Genomic DNA, 17,821 nt, shown 5'->3' with positions numbered 1-17,821 from the left:
ACTTTTTCAATCGACATCGCCTGAGAAAAAAAAGCGTAAATGTGTACTGTATACCTTGTCGGACGCCCCTCGTACTAGCGTGGAACCTGTGCAGTCGTCCGTGAACATGTAGCGGCACGGCGACTAGGAGAAAGCAAAAGACTGCAAGTAGCCGCGCAGGCACGAGGGAGGTGGCGGGCTAGGGAGATTGGCGCGGCGGTCCGGCGCGGCGCGGGCAGTTCCGGAGCGGAGAGCGCCCGCGTCCGTGCCCGGCGCCCCGCCCTGGGCGCCGCAGCGTCTGGCGGAAGGCCTCGGCGAGGCGAGGCAGGCAGGCAAGGACGCGCGGCGCGCGCCGGGCCCGTTTTATATGCGGGCTGCGCCGGCCGCCGCCGAGTCTGCTTGGCCCGCACGCCGCGGCAGCCGCCAGCGCAGCAGCCGACAGCCCAGCGCCGCCCTCCACAGCCGCCGCGATGAGAGCGCGAGCGCAGTGAGTACACCGACACTACACCCCCTCACCGCCCGCGCCACGCCGAGCGCAACTTTCGCGCCTCCTTAAGGAAGTTCGCGGACGTAACCGCAACGCGGGGAAAATCGGCGGGCTGCTGTTTTGCCTGAAACCGTTTACTTTCTGCGGTACCTTGCACAGAGCAATGATTCATCGGAAGCGTCATCAGTCTCACGTAACCGGGAAAACTGAGACAAGTTATTCAGTGGTACACCACAACGACTGCGACTACAGAACGTAGGCGTTATCAGTGACGTGATCTTTTATCCATTTCGTATTAATTTATTCCTGGTTTTGCGTTCCTCTCGTGGCACCATTGCGTGACGACCATCGGTCATCGCACCTCTCCGATATCGTGACAGTGTTTTGACTTCTTTGGTATGTTTTGTAGGGAGCACATTGTGCTCATGTGGAAGCGATTTCGATGCCTGTAAAACAATAAACTGGTAGCCAAGATCGCAGGAATTATTTAATATTTAAAATTGCAGAGACATTCCGCCTTACGTAAGATGCCTTTTGTTTGTTTCTCTTTACCCAAACATGTTCCACCACTTCTGTGCTATCCTCACCAGGCCTGACTCTTTCGTCCTTTTTTTTGGTTTAGTCTTAAAATTACAGTTTCAACTTAAAAACGTATAGAGGGCGTCCCAAAAGAGCACCGACAAACTTTAGCGAGAGCTTCTTTCTACAGCAATCAGTAAAAACTGTAAACATAAGCTTTAAAATGGATACCTTAAGAGGTATGAGAAATTGTTCATCTTCGATACCATGAATTACATGTTTCTACTGTAAGGTCTTTGCTTTCCTTATTTTCGGAAGACGAAGTGTTGCCCATAACAAAAAAATTATGTCTACTAGACATGGGCTCTAAAATGCATGCCTTAACAGCTATGAGCACTTCATCTTCGTTAGTGTGATCCACATCTCTTCTACTGAATAAGTGCTCATAACTCTTAAGAAGATGCATTTTAGGGTCCATGTTTACTGTTGATTTTTTCTTGTTTTGGTCCATAGTACCTCCTCACAAAATATGGACAGCAAACAACCTGAAGCAGAAGAAATGTATTTCATAGTATCGAAGATGAACGAGAGCTCATAGCTCGTAAGGTATGCATATTGGTGCCCATTTTTACTAGGATTTTTTTCTAGTTGTTGAGTAGGCCGAGCGGTTCTAGGCGCTTCAGTCCGGAACCGCGCTGCTGCTACGGCCGCAGGTTCGAATCATGCCTCGGGCATGGATGTGTGTGATGTCCTTAGGTTTAAGTAGTTCTCATTCTAGGGGACTGATGACCTCACATGTTAAGTCCCATAGTGCTTAGAGCAATTTTGAGTTGTTGAGTAAACCACGTGTCCCTAAAGCTTGTTTTTTTTTTCTTTTTTTTGGGGGGGGGGACCCTACATGTAGAATGTAAGGTAATTAATGGCGTCAATGTTGTAACTGTATGTACAGGGTACTAAAAGCAAAAAAGTCTCAGGAAACCTGGGCTCTAAAGTGCAAACATTAAGAACTATGAGCACTTCTTCATCTTCGCTTCTGTGAAACACATCTCTTTTAATGAAAAAGTGTTCATTGCTCTTAAACCATGCGCTTTAGAGCGCATGTTTAGTAGATATTATCTCTTGTTTTGGTCCATACTATCTCTTTCAAGATTACGGAAAGTAAACAGCTTTCAGTTGATGAGATTTGTTTCGCAGTTCCGAAGATAAACGAGTTCTCAGAGCTCTTTGTTTACGGAGACTGTTTTTGTTATAGTAACGTGTGCTTTCAACTGTACGAGTTTACTCCATTAATATTGATACACTCTATCTCTAATGATAGACATCAGATTTTACACTTATAGTTAATGACATATGATACATTACGAATACACGAAGTACTGTATGTCTGTGCTATGTCGAAAATTAAACCTAGAATACTAGTTTCGAAAACAAATATTCATATGGTTTTATATATACCTTACACGACGCTAAGATGTTATTAATATGCTGATAACTTCACAACTACCACACATTCCTATAGCTTGTCATCTGCAGTTGAAGGAAAGCAGTTTCCAGTTTTGTTTCCTTCGTCAATTTCAGACCGATAATCGCGCTACTTAGCATGTAACGGTTTTTGATTCCGTATCCTGCGGCTTTACAATATTTGATTCTGAAGCCTTTAAGTAACATCCTAAATAATACGATTTTCCGACAGAAAATTACAAACCGTTTCGTTTGCTTGTCTGCAGATAATAGGCTCTAAACGAGTGTGATAGCTGAAAGACGATCACCATAAAAATAAGTCCCTGGAATCATGTGAGGTATAAGCAGTACTTGCTTTCCAAACTAGAAAAACCCTACAGTATTTATTTTACCAGCTAGGTAAAATATGTCATTTACTAGTGATCAGTCTTCATGTATATAAATAACTTTAACCTGAAATTCAGGTGTTAACATGTCATAATAATTTTCAGACTGGGCATTAAAAATAATGCCTCTACAGTTAGCACAAAAAATGTTGGAACAACCTTCAGTGAAGAAAAAAAAAACTAAATTTGTCTTGCATAAGGTGAAACCCTCTCCAATTGTTCCCAGCAAGCACAGAAAGAAAGAAAAACATCAACATCCAAAACAAGTACTGTGTCTACCATAAGGTGCCCTTTTGACCAGTTCCAAAACACACTGCACACTGTTTCAAGATAATAATTTTCTCGCCACGAAACTCATTTGTCCAAATCATGCAAACTGTGAGACATCGTTTGTTTACTGCTACATGCAGGCTTTCCCAAACATTTTGGGTTCACCGAGGCATGTTGTCGAAGACGGAGAGTTACACGATAGAGCAACTATCCGACAAACGTTTAATGTATGATATAGCTTACTGTACGACCGAAAACGCCAAGAGAATGTGCAGGGAAAAATATCGCAAAAGGCGTGCGTTTAACTGGAAGACATTTCTGGCAGTGGACAGAAAGTTGCGAAAAGCTGGGTAGTTCAAGGTGAAGACAGTCGATCAAGGTTCTCGGCAAATTGCAACCTTGTTGTAGCAAACGCGTATAAGAAAGGTTGCCAGATGATTCTGGAACCAGAATTCAGTTCAGTCTATGTATTATCCGGTGCAGGACTGGGGTGCTGGGCCTCCTACAATCTGTGTTGTTCACAAAAAAAAAAAAAAAAAAAAAAAAAAAAAGGTTCAAATGGCTCTGAGCACTATGGGACTCAACTGCTGTGGTCATTAGTCCCCTAGAACTTAGAACTACTTAAACCTAACTAACCTAAGGACATCACACACATCCATGCCCGAGGCAGGATTCGAACCTGCGACAGTAGCAGTCGCACGGTTCCGGACTGCGCGCCAAGAACCGCGAGACTACCGCGGCCGGCTGTTCACAAGTGAGACCTCTTTCAAGAGTGAAGGTTTTCAACGGCCGCAATAGCCACATCTGGATTCATGGGAATCGATACCTTAGGCTCTTCTGACCAGCGACGATAGTCCATCAACGTGTGGGCTATTACTGTATAAGATCGCGATATATAGCCACATTTGCTGTCACGTTGTTTGACTGGCGCTCTTCACGTCATGTTAATGCAACGCGTTGCTGCAGTTGTATAATACTCTCTATATTTTCGTCCGCGAGAGGATGTGGTTCAATACGACGGTGCACCAACCCACATCGATATTAATACTCGTCAGCACCTGAACAACAGAAAACTCAGATTTTAATTGCGTGGTTCTTTCCTATGGCAGACACAATCGTTTGAAATGCTTTTGTTTTGCCGGCCGCCGTGACCGAGCGGTTATAGGCGCTTCAGTGCGGAACCGCGCTGCTGCTACGGTCGCAGGTTCGAATGCTGCCTCGGGCACGGATGTGTGTGAAGTCCTTACGTTAGTTAGGTTTAAGGAGTTCTAAGTCTTAGGGGACTGACGACCTCAGATGTTAAGTCCCATAGTGCTCGGAGCCATTTGAACTTTTTTTGCTGTTGTTTTATTTTGCTCGAGCGAGAGGATTTCTTAAACTGCTGAATCCTGCTAATAGAGAGCAGCTTTGTACTGCCGTAGCACAACTGACCCCAGACTATACCTTCAGCCCTGCTCCTTTTCATAATGGATACACCCAACACTCCGACAAATCACGGTTAATAGTATCAGGAAAAGTAACAAAAACGGCAAGGTCGCCACAGGGTTTCCATCCGGGAGTAAGCAAAGCTAACTCAGGATAAGATTGTTATTAATACAATGTTCACATCCCAACTACAATACACAGTTTACTTACCTTCTGAAAGTACTATATACACTGTCCATTCAAATCAATGTGACAGACTTAAAAGGCGGAACAATCACTTTATACACCGAGGACCGCTGCGAAACATGCAGGGAGAGAGTGAGAGAGGGCCGGGAAGGTACCGACAGGCATGTGGAGCAATGGCGACCAGTGCTGCAGCCAGCTGCCCTAGGTTTCTCGATTGAGCATCCATGGGCCGAGCAGCCTGATATAGGTCATCCCTCACATTCTCGACTGTGTTTGAATCCAGAGAGATTAGTGGCCAGGGGCGTACGCTAAACTCATTCTGGTCGTACACTGCACGTACACTGCAACGTATGTGATACGTTGCATTGTCCTGTTGATAGACGGCATCCTGCAGGGTCAAAACGATCTGCATGTAGAGGTGGACATGGTCCCCATGGATAAATCCGTACTTGTGTTGATGCATGGTCTGCTTTGAAACGTTCCACGCCGTACATGCCAATAGGCTTCTATCCGATGGAGCATAAAACCCGATTCTTCTAAAAAGGTCGCCACTCAGTGAATGTCCATTTGCGGTAATGGCGTGCTAAATCCGGTCTTCGTCGCCCATGAACAGCAGACGATGGGTGGATGAGCGAAGCGGCTGCTGCGGAGGTACATGCTTAGCAACGTTCGATAAACGGTTGTTGAGGACATAGTACTGGTAGCCCCTTGGTTCATTTAGGCGCTCAGTTGCTCAAAAGTTGCCCTTCTATTCGCCCGTACACACCTCCACAACCGTCATCCACTCCTTTCATTTATGGTACATCACAGATGCCTCGCTGCCGGATTTGGACAGCGCCGTGTTGCCATACACTGTTAACTTTAACCACAGCCTACGAACTTTGACGTTTCTGAAATGCTTCCACCCTTGACCGAAAAGGTCATTCCTTTTTGGAGGTCAGAAAAATCGCTACGTTTTCGCGTTACCACAACGACTGCACTTTTTTCCATCCACCTCCCCTCCCCCCCCCCCCCCCCCCCCCCCCCCGTCACCCCAAGCCCCACGCGCTACACACACCTTACGTTACTAGTACTGCTACTGCAAACTGCGAGGGCTTATTACACGTTGACATCGGATATAGGCGGTGGCCACATTGATGCGGCTGCACCGTGTATAAGGCGGCATCAAAAAGTTTCAGTTCAAAGGTCGTATTGCCGGCCACTGTGGCCGATTGGTTCTAGGCGCTTCAGTCCGGAACAGCGCTGCTGCTACCGTCATAGGTTCATATCCTGCCTCGCGCATGGATGTATGTGAGTCCTTAGGTTAGTTAGGTTTAAGTAGTTCTAAATTTACGGCACTGATGACCTCAGGTAGTAAGTCCCATAGCGGTTAGAGCCAATTGGACCATTCTGAAAGTCGTATTTTCCAAAATCGGTATGCCGGTATGGCTGTCAGGCAAAATCGCCTTGAGCATTGAGGGAATCATTCCAGGGACGTGTCACGTTGAAAATACACTTTTGGCAAAATACTGTGTCCCGCTGCGTGAAGAAGTCGTCGATCCTTCGACATCTCTTTTAAGAAACCGAGGGCGTGTGATAATCGCAAGGGAAGAGGCCAGGAATAATGGGCGAGTGCTCTATGTATCCCAGTTGGCGTAACTTCTGCGTTACGACATTTGCGATATGGGAACGGGCGTGAACATGAAACAGCAGTACTCATCGTCGCAGTTTTCCCCGGCGTTTCACCTCAACTGTATGCACTAATTTCTCCAGCGACGCGCAGTACCGTTCCCTAGCGGCGGAGTCACCAGTTTCCTTGAAGTCAACAAGCAATGAGCTGCGGTAATCAAAGAACAGAATGAGTCTTGCACCGAGTCGCGACCAGCACGAAACTTGGCGCACCATTTCAAAGCGGTGGCTTTCGACATACATACTGTCCTATAGACATTCTTCATTCTCCGACAGATGTCAACCGGTGTTTGTCCTTGGGCAACCGAGAGAGAATAACAGCATGTTGGTCCGTCTAGACGCACTTGGCAATGACGTCGACATTGTTCACGTGTCCGCCTTTACCGCACGCATTTCGGAGAGACACGAATGCCACACCAATCCCCCTCCTACATGTCGAGCCTTATGCATCCGCATCGAAGTCGCGCTAGCTTGCACATACCTTGAAACAACGCCCTCAGACGGAAAGCTATTGATCTCAACTTATGTGTCGCAACATGTTAACCTGCTCTGTCTAGTGGTACGCAGTGCAAAGCAAACTGACTTTCGTGGTATGCAAAGGAACAATTTAAACTTTGAAAACTATCACGAAGTTGCAGGTTTTTAAATTCGCCAGAATAAAAAAGATCGTATTCCGGTTCTACCACACGACCAACCAGACATAAACCGAAGTGCATTACATATTATATTATTCTACTCTAACTTCTTTCCTGCTGTGAGGTCATTAGGCAGTTATTTCGTTTAAATACCAGTCAGAGTATTTCAGTTAATTATTTCATTTATAACATAAGGATACAATATAACTCCAGCAACTTTTTCCTTCCGAATGAGCCAGTCCAAGAATGTCAAACAAAATGAACTGCTATAATGGAGGACAATTCATTTTATTAAGCCTTAATGCAGCGAGTAGAACGTAGAATATCGTTAGAGGCTTTCAAAATTCCCGTGCTCTGGATTCTTACGCGAACGATCAGAGTTAAAATTATCCCAAAGTATACGATAAGAATAAGCTACAGCCGCAATCTAAATGAGATACTATACAAGATGTTTGGGAGAGAGTGGCAAAATGTTATGGAGTGCTGTAAAAGAGAAGTTGAGAGTGGTGGTCGTGACTTTGAACATTCGCTATGAGCTTAATACGTTGCTGTAAGGTGAAAGTTTACGCCGACAAGAAAAGAAACATTCAGCTCGGATCCTGAGCTCTTAATCTAAAAGTACTCAGTTATGAATGCTCTTCTATCCGGATAATTTTGACCCCAAAAGTTTTTCATACATACCCCTGCAAGCAAAATCATACAGAAAGGTTAGACCTTAAAATCATTCCGTTTAGCCCATTAGACATTTTAGAAGTTTGAAAGCCAGACAAATTCCCATCTATCATTGGCAATGATGATTAGTTTTTTTGTTTTACATCTACGGCGAGGTCTTACTCATGTCACGACATTGCCACGTGAAGCTGAAAAAACTGTAAACACCATTCGTCTGTCAAATACGCTAATTTCGTTGTGAAAAGATAAGTTCGTTTGTCGGTCGAGCTTCCTTGTGTGACAAAAAACAGTCAGCTTTTAATCTGCAATATCTACGAAAATAATAATGCGTAAACAATGGTTGAACCCATGACGGAAAGACCAAATCAGTATGTCTTCCTCGCACGGAATTTGTTTTGCTTGTGATGTCATTTTACCAGTGAAGAAGCATTTACATGATTGTTACGAACTAGTTTTGTTTAAAGTTATAAATTGCATTTAACATTACTCATATTTTGCAGGTGTGAAAGTATCTGTATTCGGCACACAGAAAGAATGAATTATTCATACTTCCTATGTCTTCATCGCACGGAATTGGTGTAGCGTCTAAAAGCGTTGAGCTATGAGACTGATTTTGGTGGCATAGTGAATAGTTTATGGAGCGCTACTAGAACCTTTAGTGAAAGAATCAAAGGTTCCTCCGGAATATAGGTGCAAATCGCTGTTAAACTGAAAATTACAAAACGATGGAAGAGGTTGTCCCGTATGATCCGTAAGTGCCGGGTGGTTACAATTAAAGTGCAGTATGGGTTGTAATTATCGGATGGCGGCCAAACTCAGTAGACACGTTAATGCGTTAATGCGGAACGGATTTACTCTGAAAAACATTGGTTCCAATTTCAGCCACCAGGTGCAAATCTGGCACTGTGCAGTATCTCGTTGACGTCTCCGTTGCTCGTATTGAACAAATTGTGCAAGAGGCAGTTAATAATAAAACCACCATTTCGCCTTTCTCACTTGTTTGTCCTTTTCTGCCCACGCCCCGTTCCTAATCCATTACATATGGAAACATTTTTATATGATTTTCTTGCATTCACAGCACCACATGCGCACCTGGTGACCAAAATTACAAATTTTGTTCCAGCGTTAATCGGTTCCTCATTAACGCATTAGAATATCCACCAGGTTTCTCTACCATACGATTATTAGAGTGTGCACTGAACCTTTATGAGTAGCTGCTCTTCATTCATAACGATCCAGTATGATCGGAACTATAGAAAACGCTAGATAGAGGAAAGCTCGCGTAGCAAGGAATCTAAAAATCCTAAAATGCCCGGTGGCGAGCGAATGCGACGACTGTGAAAGTGTCGAAAAGGAAATAAAAAACAGCGCAAAGCGATTACGTAGCTGTCCTATCGGGCACATAGCGGCCAGTGACTTCCCAATAGACTACTGACCGTATGCAGGTAGTCTTTGGAAGGTAGTACAGAAAACACTGATGATACAGACACAGTTGGCAACGTGGCAGCGTCAAGATCACTAAATACGGCCGTGTTGTCAACCAACGTTGAATCGTCAGGCATCAAAGCGCGTACGTCGATGGAAGGTGCTACGACAGACTGTGATGTTATTGAGCAACCCACCAGAGATCCACAGGTGGATAATCGTTGGTGAGCGGCGATAGTTCGCCAAGGCCTTCAGTGCAAAAGAGTTCCGGTTTGCGTGCAGTGTTTGCGATATCTTATATTCTCAATGTGATTCGAAGAGCGCTAAACATCGCTCTGTACCAACAGAACCGTTTGCCGATGATAGGATCTCGGAATTCATAACGTGTAGCAATTGTTATGATTTTATCCCGAATTCCTCACTAAAAATCTGTGCTGTGAACCCGAATGGTGCACACATTTTTTTCGAATTTTCTCTCTAGTTTTAATTGTTTCTATCCCTGAGAAACACGGTACTGGCTAGACAGCTGTGGGAAACCACATAAAACCGCCCTCGTGTTAGAATCTGAATGAGAACAATGATAGTCAGTCTTGGATCTGCTCGGTTCAAAAAAATTGGTTCAAATGGCCCTGAGCACTATGGTACTTAACTTCTGAGGGCATCAGTCCCCTAGAACTTAGAACTACTTAAACCTAACTAACCTAAGGACTTCACACACATCCATGCCCGAGACAGGATTCGAACCTGCGACCGTAACGGTCACGCGGTTCGAGACTGCAGCGCCTACAACCGCTCGGCCACTCTGGTCGGCTGCTCGGTTCAGACTGCAACATACCAACAGGTTATAAGCAAGGTGCGGAGCTCCAGCCCAGTATTCGCTGTAATTATCATGCAACAGCGAAAATTGATAGATAGTCTAATGCATTAATGCGGAGCCGATTTATGCTGAAAAAATATTAGTTCCAATTCTCTCATCTACATCTACGTCTACGGGATTACTCTGATATTCACGAAATAGTGCCTGGCAGTGGGTTCAATGAACCACATTCAAGCTGTCTCTCAACCGTTCTACTCCCGAACGGCGCTCGGAAAAAACGAGCACTTAAATTTTTCTGTGCGAGCCCTGATATCTCTCATTTTGTCGCGATGATCATTTCTTCCTATATAGGTGAGTACCAGCAGAATGTTTTCGCAATCAGAGGGGAAAATTAGTGATTGAAATTTCATGAGATGATCCGGTGGCAACGAAAAACTCCTTCGTTTTAATGATTGCCATTCCAATTCACGTATCACGCTTTCTATGTCACCCGTCAGTCTCACCTGATGCGGATCCCACACCGTACAGCAGTACTCGAGGATAGGACGGAGAAACGTGGTGTAAGCAATCTCTTTAGTAGACCTGTTGCACCTTCTAAATCTTCTGCCAATGAATCGCAGTCTTTAGTGTGCTCTATCTTCATCATTATCTATGTGATCGTTCCAGTTTAGGTTATTTGTAACTGTAATCCATAAATATTTACAGACTTGTGTGACTTATTGCCTAATCGAAATTTAGCGGATTTCTTTTAGTACTCATGTGACTAACTTCACACTTTTCTTTATTCAAGGTCAATTGCCACTTTTCGCACCAAACAGATATCTTATCTAAATCATTTTGCAAACGTTCAAATGTTCAAATGGCTCTAAGTACTAAGGGACTGAACATCGGAGGTCATCAGTCCTCAAGAACTTAAAACTACTTAAACCTAACTAACCTAAGGACATCACACACATCCATGCCCGAGGCAGGACTCGAACCTGCGACCGTAACAGCGGCAAGGTTCCGGACTGAACCCCCTAGAACCGCTCGGCCACAGTGGCCGGCTTAATCATTTTGCAATTCGTTTTGCTCATCTGATGACTTTATAAGACGGTAAATGATACCATCATCCGCAAACAATCTAAGAGGGCAACTCAGTTGGCTCCTATGACGTGAATGTAGATCAGGAACAACACAGAGCCTATAACACTTCCTCGGGCAACGCCGAATATTACTTGTTTTACTCGATCACTTTCCGTCTATTACTACGAACTGTGACCTTTCTGACAGGAATTCACGAACCCAGTCGCACAACTATGGTGATATTCCATAGGGCCGGCCGTTGTGGCCGAGCGGTTCTAAGCGCTTCAGACTAGAACCGCGAGACGAATACGGTCGCAGGTTCGAATCCTGCCTCGGGCATGGGTGTGTGTGAAGTCCTTAGGTTAGTTAGGTTTAAGTAGTTCTAAGCTCTAGGGGACTGATGACCTCAGATGTTAATTCCCCTTAGTGCTGAGAGCCATTTTTTTATTCCATAGGCACGCAGTTTGGTTAGAAGACGCTTGTGAGGAACGGTGTCGAAAGCCTTCTGGAAATCTAAAAATATGGAAGCAATTTGATATCCCCGGTCGATAGCACTCATTACTTCATGAGTATATCGAGCTAGTTGTGTTTTGCAAGATCGATATTTTCTGAATCCGTTTTCTCGTAGATAATTCATTATGTTCGAACACAATTCGGAAACACGTCATTTTTGCCATCAAGTGCAAATCTCACACTATGAATGCAACAAAAACGAATAGAAATCTTTCCATAAAAAATGTATTAGGAATGGGACATGGGCAGAAAATGCCAAACAAGAGAGAAATGCATAATACTGATTTTATCATTAACCATTATTGCTCGTCAAATGACAGCGTGGATGTCATACGTCATACAAACAGTGTACAGCACCAGATTTGCACCTCGTTGTCAAAATTGGAACTAATTTTTTCGGGTGTAAATCCGTTTCTCACTGACGCATTGGCATATCTACCAAGTTACGCTGCCACATGATAATTGCAGCCCACACTGGACCTTCGTGAGCAGCTGACGTCGATTATAACCAACCGGTACTTACGAGTCATACGAGAGGACTTCATCCACTGTTTTTTTTTTTCAGTTTCTCAGTGATTTTCACCTATATTCCTGCGCATATTTTTATTATCACCAAGCGTTAAGTCCCAACGTCAGGTAGTTGCAGTCTTCGTAAATGATTTCCGTCTGCAATGCTACACGTGGCAAAAGTCAGCCAGACATTACGCAACTTAATTTCATAACGACAAGTGCAACTAAGGAAGGACACTATCCTGTCTCCGTAATTACAAGGAAAAGTCTGGAATCTTATCGGTCAAGGTCGTTGCCAGAAAATTACGACCGCACTGTGATCTGACCTCTGCAGCAGAGAGGAAACAATTATACTCCGTTCTGATAAGTGGCGTATCTCCATAACCGTACGAAATGAATGTAATTTCTGCGTCGCAAGTGCCATTTACAATTACACTAATGTCTTCCCTTGTGACACATCTAATTACACGGTGTGTTATCCACACATTTGTATGAACGTACCTTATCTGTCACTGCGCATGCTGACGTTAGCCTGGCCACTTACGACTGCTTTGTGTCCAGGCGAATAGAAATGTAATTTTTGTTGTGTTATAGCCACAAACACCATATTTCAGCTCAGGGAAGCTATCAGAATGTGTCTTTGGTGGTAGTGAACAGTGGGAAGAGAAAAGCCGTTGTGTGTTCATAGTGCAAATAAAAGGTCGTGAGGAAACCAAATGATTCTTCTTTACGATCACAGTGTAACTCGCTGGCTTCTATCCTACAATGTGCTTCTTTCTCCCCCAACTGAGTGGCACGGGACTTTGTTTGGAGTCTTCGCTTTTGCTGTTGTTGCGTTGTTTGCAAACTGAACCCCATCTCGCTATATTTATGTTGGTTATTGGCAGTCCCAATTTTAATAATAGACATCAGCAATAATATGCTTGCCGGTGAAGAGTTTACATACGAGTAAACATGGGAAGTTTAAAGGCTGATACTCTGTACATAGTACCAGGGCCATGTAAGTGTTGCAATCTTTTAACACAGTTTAATGAATAAAGGTTTCCTGGAATAACTGCAAGCAGTCGCTTTCCGTGACAGATTTCGAATCTAATGGCCACTCATCATCAGATCGTAGACCCTCTTTATGAATGGCGAATTGTGCGGGTCGTGTGACTGTGGTAGGATAGGAAAACAAAACAAGCAAGCACTGAATGGGGCGAGAATTATTTACACCATAAGATCGACTTAAAGACGTTTCTTACAGTTATCAGCGTCGATCGGTTTAGGCCTGGTGCAGATATTACTGTGGAAATAATTTGTTTTCCAGCTGGTTAAATCCACAGAATTACACAAACTTCGCCAGAGACAAGCGCCTCACACAGACTTAAGCTCAAAACTCGCATGATCAAAAACCGCATATTGATGACAGTATATATACCCAGGGTGTTAGGAAATTACAAGCTTCTAGAACTTCTAGAGGGGAGTGAGTACATAATATTTCGAATGGGAAGCCATGTCCGGAAATATACCGTTTCCATGCCACAGCCGTTTGAAAACATGTTTGCTAGATAGGGATGCAACACGGTAGTCACGGAAGAGGAGTGCTTACGTCCGATCGGCTGATGTCATTTGACCCCTGTCCCACCTCTCAGACCTGGTTCGAGCCTGATTCGCGTGTCTGTGAGTGTTAGAGCAACATGGTTGAGTACACGTTTGCAGAATACACCGACACGAACATTCTGGATGGCGAAGCTTACAGTAATGGAAGAAATGCTCGTCGCCTTTGTCAGGATCGTTCTCCACAACGTCCGGCTCCATCTCATGCCCTTTTCGCCACAATAACACAACGGCTTCGAGAAAAGGTACCTTCACCGCCACCGTCAGCGGCGTGATCGTGGTGCTAAAAGAAGACGTCGCACACCCGAATTAGAAGAGACCGTAATGCATCACGTCGAAAAGAACCTGTCAATGAGTACACGAGCGATTTCTTTGGCTATTAACGCGTGGAACTGTAAACAAAGTTTTGTACTTGGTCACGCCTAATCATAATGGAAAAGTTACCACGTTACTAACACGTTTTCAAATAACTTTAGTGCAGCAGTTTAGAAGCGGTACCTTAGTCACTGTGTTACGACTGTTACAATGTCATTCATTGTAGTAAACATGTTTGCTTCCCTGTGAACAATGATACTGAGTTAAAAACCAAAACTGTCACTTGATGTTGGAGCAAAGCTTCCAAAGCACTTGGCGAGGACAATTTAGTGGCTGCTAAAGTTGTATTTATTTACTTATAGTCTAAAAATATAATTCTTGCAGATAAAACTATGGTAATTTGGGCATGTCATGAGAGCAGAGTTTTCTCCGCAGAAAGGTACAATGCTTTGAAAAATAAGTCAGAGGCCAAGAGGAAGCCATCCGGAGTGGCCGAGCGGTTCTAGGCGTTTCAGTCTGGAACTGCGCGTCCGCTACGGTCGCAGGTTAGAACCCTGCCTCGGCCATGGATGTGTGTGTCGTCCTTAGGTTAGTCAGGTTTAAGTAGTTCTAAGTCTAGGGGACTGATGACCTCAGATGTTAAGTCCCATAGTGCTCAGGGCCAGCCAGGAAGATGAAAAAAAGGGAAAAGTGAATATATGACGTCAGATACAACGTCAGAATGCACGTATAATAACGAAGAAAAACACAGGCGGCGGAACATACTCATGGGTTGATTTGTGTGTTTGTGTGTGTGGGGGGGGGGGGGGGGGGGGGGAGGGCGGGAAGGAAGTTATCTATGTCATTATCTTCATTACCGTCACACCCATATTTAACGTGCCGTAGATGCCTGTTGCGTAGTCAACGCTAGACGATTGCTCACAGTTGCAGTGGGATGCGCCTGGCAGCCTCGCGTGCCCAACCTGGCGCGTATACTATACGTGTCTATGGCGATGCCTCAGAGTTGTCGCTGCTCTTTAAACAGTTATTCTTTACGCCTGCAGCCGTTTGCGCTTCGTAGATGAAAGCTGGCAACAGCGCTGCGAGCTGTCCGCGATGATCTTTCGTCGACTCAAGTATGGTATTTGAAAAATGATAATAAAAATAAAATTTGTTGAATAGTGTAATACAATCAAAATAATGTGATTGCATCAGGGGTTGGTACAGTGTTTTTGCTCTTTTGGGGACCCGCTTCCCACTGATAGCCTCCAGTAACAAATGGACAGATGCTCTTCATCATGTAATCGGAAAAGACTTGATGGATCACAGTAACAACAAAAATGATGTTGCAGACGTAGTATTAAAAGGTGTAAAGGATTACAGGTCTGATGTGCAAACATCAGCAGAAAATCTGCGGTCGTCAGCTCTGTTTTGTCCAAGTAAATGCACTCTAAAATAAAAAATAGACGCACCCAGAAGGAATTATCCTAATGGGATGAAAATCGGTAGATTGATGTCCATGTTCAGACAAAGAAACGACAACGATTTCCGAACAATTGAATGATTTATTCAAGAGAAAGATCATCACAAATAAAGCACGTCAGTGACGAGTTGGTCCACCTCTGGCCCCTCGGCAAACAATTTGGCACGGCACTGACCGACAGAATTTTTGGATGCGCCTCTTGAGGGATTTCATACCAAATTCCGTCCAATTGGTGCGTTAGAACTTCAAAACCCCGAGCTGGTTAGAGGGCCCCAGCCACTATACTCCAAACTTCTTCCATGCGGTAGGCCAAGGTACAGTTTGGCAAGCACGAAGACAAAAAGTAGAAACACTCGCAGGTGCGGGCTGGTATTATATTGCTGAAATGTAAATATAGGATGGCTTGCCATGAAGGGCAGCAAAACGGGGCGTAGAATGACATCGACGCACCACTGTGTTGTGATGATGCCGCCGATGGCAACCAAAGGGGTCCTGGCATGAGATAGCATGGCACCCCAGACCACTGCCCCAGGTGGTCGGATTGTATGGCGGGCAACAGGCAGGCTGGTACCCCACCGCTGCACGGGGCGTCCCCAGATACGTCTTCGCTTGTCATCAGACCTCATTTCGAAGCGGGACATAGAGCTGAAGACAGCGCTACTCCAGTCAATGAGATTCCAGGCCGAATGTGCCAGACACCACTGCAAACGGGCTCGTTGGTGTCGAGAGATCGATGCTGGTTGGCGTAAGAGGCGCTGTAAGCTCAGGTCCTCTTATGTGAGCCTTCTATTAATGGTCCTTGCTGTCACTAAAGAACCAGATGCACGTCGGATCCGAAGCTCTGAGTGCCTCTCTGACGATTGCTCTGTTCTCTTGTTCTGTCGTCTCTCTAGATCGACCGCTTCCTTCTTAATGCTGCGTTTCGCCGTGGTTCACATATTCCTGCCAACATCGTCCAATACTGGCATCGCTCCTGTTCAAATTCGAGCGTTTCCCCGACTACTCCAACTGCTTCTCTGAGCTCGACTTCCCGTCATCTTTCAAGTACTGAGATCGTCTCTCTAGATCGACCGCTTCGTTCTTAATGCTGCGTTCCGCCATGGTTCACACATTCCCGCCAACATCGTCGAATACTGGCTTCGCTCCTATTCAGATTCGAGCGTTGCCCCCCACTGCTTCTCTGACCCCGACTACCGGTCATATTTCAACTATTCAGATGTGCGTATATTGTCCACGCGCCTGTCTGAGAGGCATAGTTACTATCCAACGGACTGAAATGCGCAAAAACTTCATGGTGTCGAAATGTCCCCCGTTTAATACCCTCGCCAAATGCACGGTGAACCTGCGCTGCCGCGTCATACATTCATCCATCGACCGCCAGGTTTTACAGTTTTGCATTTTCCGCCTATACGTGTGTGAATATCAATGGATATAAATTTGTGACCAATCTCCAGGATTTAAATTTCTCATCAGCAGTAACCACTTCTTTAGGTTTTTTACGAGTATGTGGAAAGCGGTAGAGATGGCTAATTCCTCTTAGGATTCTGTATACTCTGGGGGGACTGGGACTACAGTCCCATTGCTCCATTGAAGAGGTCATCTCGGTATACCTCGACAGTGACTCTGGGAGGAGACCAGACTCCCACGTGAGGGGAGGATGTTTCGCTCACGGCGCACCTGTGGCCGGCGGCACGACGCTTTCGGAAGAGATGTTCTGCGCAACAGCAAGCAGTTTCATCACCTCCACCGTAACACGCACAGGAAACACTGTCGACAACAGTTTTACAACGCTTTTATTTTCAGTAGCCAGGGAAAGTTGTCTACATCATTATCTTCAGCCCGGGCGAAGTCATAAACTGCCTTCTATACTCGCCTCCACCTTACATTCGCTACATAGTAGTAGTCAGTGAAAAGTAAGCAATTAATGCACGCAGTAGAGCATATTTTAATCCTTAAAAGCCATCAGATTTCATTCATCAAGCAAATAGACGATAAATTGCATACTAAGAAGCGAGAAATAAATCTCTCTGTTGCTAAATATTTCGTTGTCGATGGATTATTAAATATGAATGTAACAGCTAAAATCGCAGGCTTGTAAATGAAAACAATGTTAACGTATCGAAACGACAATAATAAGTTTGCCGGAACTGTTCATCAAGAGTTAGTGACTCCCCAGCAGACTGTCAATAACGAATTCCATCATGACATTCCTAGACATTTGACGGGGGACATAACGCCCACAAAAGCAGAGTACGAGCAGCTGGGTGCAGCCGGCCGCGGTGGTCTCGCGGTTCTAGGCGCTCAGTCCGGAACCGCGCGACTGCTACAGTCGCACGTTCGAATCCTGGCGCGGGCATGGATGTGTGTGATGTCCTTATATTAGTTAGGTTTAAATAGTTCTAAGTTCTAGGGGACTAATGACCTCAG

General features: G+C 44.9%; 1 protein-coding gene across 1 annotated transcript in view; it reads left to right on the top strand.

The window, feature by feature from the left end:
• The first annotated feature begins 224 nt into the window (after nucleotides 1–224).
• The window catches only part of LOC126284812 (glucose dehydrogenase [FAD, quinone]-like), a 172,255-nt gene continuing 154,658 nt past the window's right edge, over nucleotides 225–17,821 (top strand). Inside the window, exon 1 of the mRNA XM_049984009.1 lies at nucleotides 225–466. Coding sequence (XP_049839966.1) covers nucleotides 450–466 — 17 coding nt within the window. The 5' untranslated portion in view covers nucleotides 225–449. The remainder of the gene's footprint in view (nucleotides 467–17,821) is intronic.

This window comes from Schistocerca gregaria, chromosome 8 (genome assembly GCF_023897955.1).
Source record: "Schistocerca gregaria isolate iqSchGreg1 chromosome 8, iqSchGreg1.2, whole genome shotgun sequence".
Taxonomy (NCBI): Eukaryota; Metazoa; Arthropoda; class Insecta; order Orthoptera; family Acrididae; genus Schistocerca; species Schistocerca gregaria.
The sequence above is the reverse complement of the archived record's forward strand: the minus strand, read 5'-3'. Positions and strand labels throughout refer to the sequence as shown.